The 3,297-nt window shown below is 34.5% G+C and overlaps 1 protein-coding gene across 2 annotated transcripts in view; it reads right to left on the bottom strand.

The window, feature by feature from the left end:
• The window catches only part of LOC108749547 (alpha-1A adrenergic receptor), a 24,115-nt gene that overhangs the window by 6,917 nt on the left and 13,901 nt on the right, over positions 1-3,297 (bottom strand). For both annotated transcript variants that reach the window (XM_018488311.1, XM_018488310.1), the window contains exon 4: positions 667-891. In XM_018488311.1, coding sequence (XP_018343813.1) covers positions 667-891 — 225 coding nt within the window. The remainder of the gene's footprint in view (positions 1-666; positions 892-3,297) is intronic.

The following is a 3,297-nucleotide window of genomic DNA, read 5'->3' as shown; positions in this document are numbered from 1 at the left end:
GTGTATCAAATGAAAAAAGGGAGGAAAGGTAAACTGTGATATTATAAAATATTATTAAAGTTATTAAATTATAATTTTTATACTTAAGTGGCAGGAAAGTATCTATTAGTTCAGAAAATTCGTTCACTAATATGCATAATCGGTTTAGGATTTAAATTTTCCGCAAGAGGTACGATGCAGTTCCTCGTAAAATAATATGCTTTTTCGGAGAATTTTTGCCGGAGAATATGAGATATTTAATTTACCTGAAAATTTTTGGAATGAGCGCTCGCGCTCATTGTGACTTTACTTAAAGAAAAAATGAGAGATCTAATAAAATCCCATTATTTATCACTCTTATAATGAAAATCCTTACTACAGTCCTTTTGTCATAAACGTTAACACAAAAGATAAACACAACGGACGATTTATCTTGGAATAGAATTACCCAGAATAAAGAGAATTGTATATTCTACGAGTGTGAGTAAACATGAAACGGCAGTCATAGCTTCTCCGTTTCTCGAATACGTTTCATCTCGGGGAATTGTTTGCCAATTCTACGCGTTTTCATCGCGCCCGTACTTACTCATTTTATGAGAAACGTGCTGATCCATATTGGGGGGGCTTTCTACTACGGGGGTGGCATCCCCGTAGATGGCCGGTGCCGATACGAAAGGGATAATTTACCTAACATCGTGATGGAGCTGGAGACTAGCATGGCCAATAGCCAGACAGCGGCGATCTTGAAGCCCACCACTCGTTTCGTGGATGTGTGACGTGTCCTGAGCGGATTACGAATACCCAGGTAACGGCCCAGGGAGATGAAGCACATGTGCATTATACTCGCCGAGCACGCCAACACGTCGCACGTCACGTATACGTTGCACCACACCACGCCGAACGGCCAATACCCTGAAAATTTGAAAATACGAGAAGCCAGGATGTCAGGTCGGGGCGAAAAGGTGTCGTGTTATCTGATATGAACTTCTTAGGCTGTCTATTATTCAAGCTTCGAAATTGAAGAGTATTATTTCGCAATTCTCGTATAAACATATACGCTCTCGTATGTTGGTATCTCGCATGGACGAGGGAGATTATGAAAAAGATGGCAATTTTATTGTTTGTGTAGTCGCAATAATTTGTATGTAGTAATTTAAGCCTTTCAAATTTAAATTCTCTCAAAATATACGTTTGATATTAAAACATACATTACATTATGTTTTTTTTTACATTCTTAAAGTTCACATTTAAGAAAAAATATCATACACTCTCTGTATGTATAATCTATATAAAGCAAACGAATGTGAAATAACAGCTTCCTTTTTCAACTTTTAGTCAGAAAACATTGATTAAAAAGTAGAGAGAAATTTAAACTGTATTCAAATTTCAGTCATATTTGAAATATGTATTAAAATCGGACGAAATATCGAATAATTTATAATTCAAATAATTTAAAATTATTATAATAATTGAAATAATAATTGATTAGAGTTTATTTCTATTCTGTAATATTCTACTTTTTGAAGACTTATAATTGAGCAATTTAGTTTGCATAAATTTCCTTTTTTTTTTTTTGTAATTCTTCATCTATGAAAAATCGCAGAAAGAAGAATTCGTAGTAAATTTTACGTAAATTTTTTTATGCTACTTTTTTTTATTAAAATATCACGAGAAAGGATGTAGATGGAGATTCAGAGTGCTGAATTGTTTCGGGATCTTTTGTTCGGCATTTTTCTAGATGTGCTTTTTACGATAACGAGAAAATAGGCTAGGGATAAGCCTCATTGCATGTATAGAGACTTAGCCAGAACGCATGAAAAAATGCGCGGGAACGTACGATGCATTCCCGTGATGCGATGAATGGGCACATCAAACGACGTCAAATGTCGGAAATGCGTTACACAAACCGTCACTTTCCACACGTAAATTCTCCGAGCTGCCGATGTATTTTTATCGCTTCAAAGATTTGTGGAAACTTGAAGAGTCCGTTGATACGTCTGGAACATTTTAGGGTTGTATTCATAGCTGTTTATGATTTGATAAATGTTCACAATTTCGGAAGCCGGATCTGGACGCTTGCTTTTATTTCTTACGAGATTTCAGGAGATCTTTTCGTGCGGTCTACGACTCAATGAAATTTATTGGTTATTTTTATTAATTTTCATTTATTTATTTATTTTCTAATTAAACGATGGGGCCAATAATAAATAAATAAATATTATATATATATATATATACACATATATGTGTGAATATATGTAAATATATGTATTTTGATATTCCTAAATTTATCTAAACATAATTTTATACTTCTCTCCCACGCATTAAAAAAATTTATAAATGTTTCATATGGTTTGAACTTTTCGCGAAATGAATCGTTTGATACTAATATTTGATTTTCGAAGAATGTTTACTTGATAAAAGTCAAACCTGAAATTTTCCAAATGCAACGGAACGCAACACATCGTATGCAGTTGCTCGGTGTTATTCCAGGGATTACACAAACATTGTACGATTAGACGATATGATAATGGATCGCTCAAACTAGGGATGCACCGGATCGTAAAATTACCGGATACCGAATATCGGAGATCCGGACAGAAATGTAACATCGGATATCCGATTGGATATCCGAAAAGGCAATTTCCTCGAGTTGGATATCCGACCGGATTTTGAAAAAGTGTCTTCTAAAAAAAAATGTCTGTAGGAAAAAAAAATTGTAATTTTGCACAATGTATAATACAATGTATAAGATATTGTAGCATCATAAATATGCGTATTTATTTTTAGAATATTTATATAAGAAAAAAATCAACAATTTAATAATATCAAATTTCAACCGGATATATTCCCGGATACTAATGATATCCGACCGGCTATCCAATCGGATAGTAAAAAAGTGCCGGATAATACCGGGTACCGGATGCATCCCTAGTTCAAACAGTAATTTTATCATTCTGTTTTACGATGTTTCTCATTTTTATCGTATCGAATTAGTCGTTACGTAAATTCTGATATTGTAAGTATAGCTTACAACGAGTAACATTTAAGTTGAACGAGAATCGCGAATGCTTGAAAGCTTAGTTTCTTCTTTTAATCCATGGATCCTAATCCAATTAAAATGATCAACTTAATCCGTCGTCCCTTAGTGCGCTGCACTCATAGTGAGAATTAAGGCGAGGAGCGCAGAATTTCTGAGGACGCATAGTAACCCCAAAAATTTGCATAGTCGCATTATATTAAGATCTCCTTGGAGACTACGTTGCGAGGAATTTCATTAGTAACAGATTAAAGCACGGCGTGATGAGCCGACACACT

This window comes from Trachymyrmex septentrionalis, unplaced genomic scaffold (genome assembly GCF_001594115.1).
Source record: "Trachymyrmex septentrionalis isolate Tsep2-gDNA-1 unplaced genomic scaffold, Tsep1.0 scaffold3, whole genome shotgun sequence".
NCBI classification, from domain to species: Eukaryota; Metazoa; Arthropoda; class Insecta; order Hymenoptera; family Formicidae; genus Trachymyrmex; species Trachymyrmex septentrionalis.
The sequence above is the reverse complement of the archived record's forward strand: the minus strand, read 5'-3'. Positions and strand labels throughout refer to the sequence as shown.